The sequence below is a fragment of the Pygoscelis adeliae genome, unplaced genomic scaffold (assembly GCF_000699105.1).
Source record: "Pygoscelis adeliae isolate BGI_AS28 unplaced genomic scaffold, ASM69910v1 Scaffold223, whole genome shotgun sequence".
Taxonomy (NCBI): Eukaryota; Metazoa; Chordata; class Aves; order Sphenisciformes; family Spheniscidae; genus Pygoscelis; species Pygoscelis adeliae.
In genome coordinates this window covers 1690309-1691170 of record NW_008824543.1, presented here as the reverse complement: position 1 = coordinate 1691170, position 862 = coordinate 1690309, and the positions used below count along the sequence as shown (strand labels likewise).

Below are 862 nucleotides of genomic sequence, written 5' to 3'. Positions count from 1 at the left end.
AAAATATTATTCTATAACATATGCAGTTAGCTAGCAAAATCAATGTCTCCTGCTGTGGTCAGTGTTACTACTATGCCATAGGCCCATGTTTTATAACAAACCTCACTGCAAACTCCTCACTCCTCCAAACCACCTCCCAACCATTTGTCAGTGCTTATTGCTGTTTTGCTCAGGCACTTTTTAATCATGCTTTGATTAATTCCTTTAATGTCTTTTCAGATGTTTCAGCCAGACAATAGGGCAAATAGTCACCAGCAGAGGGTTTCTGCAGCAAGACTATGCTTCGTGCCAAGACTGGCATGCCTTCCTCCATCTATGAACAATGGAACCCCATAGCACAGGATGATTTGCAACCCAGAAGTACTGATGGGTTTGAAAAGGTAACATCCAAGTTTATAAAGAATATGGCATTACTGTTTATGGTCACCTGAATGCAATCTCTGGCTCAGGAAACCCACCTGTTTGTCACTGGGAATTAACACAAGGCCTGTTCAGAAACAGAACATGTACCATGTACCCTCCTAGAAATCTGCTATCAGGTGTTATCAGCAACAGGCGAGCTACCCTGCCTGGTCTGACCCCAGATTTGATGCAGCTGTGACACAGGCTGGTGCTCTGACAGGGAGTCTGCTCGGGGGGTCTCTGAGGTGCTGCCAGCAGCGTGTCAGCTGAAGGTACTGGGTCTCATGCCTTCCACTTCAGCATGGTTACAAGCGACTGCTGGCAAGGTCATTGTGTCCAGACAGCCCTGGTAACCCCGCTAACAACAGCCCTACTTACGAGCTGAGGTAGGCGCTTAGACCAGAAATTTCCAAATTCAGTGCTCCCAGGTCACACCAGGCCGAGGCCGGTCCCGCGGCGA

The 862-nt window shown here is 47.9% G+C and overlaps 1 protein-coding gene across 1 annotated transcript in view; it reads left to right on the top strand.

Annotated features, from left to right (window-relative positions):
• The first annotated feature begins 278 nt into the window (after positions 1–278).
• CCDC39 (coiled-coil domain containing 39) overlaps positions 279–862 on the top strand; it is a 24566-nt gene continuing 23982 nt past the window's right edge. Inside the window, exon 1 of the mRNA XM_009321736.1 lies at positions 279–380. Within this exon, the coding sequence (XP_009320011.1) occupies positions 279–380 (102 nt within the window). The remainder of the gene's footprint in view (positions 381–862) is intronic.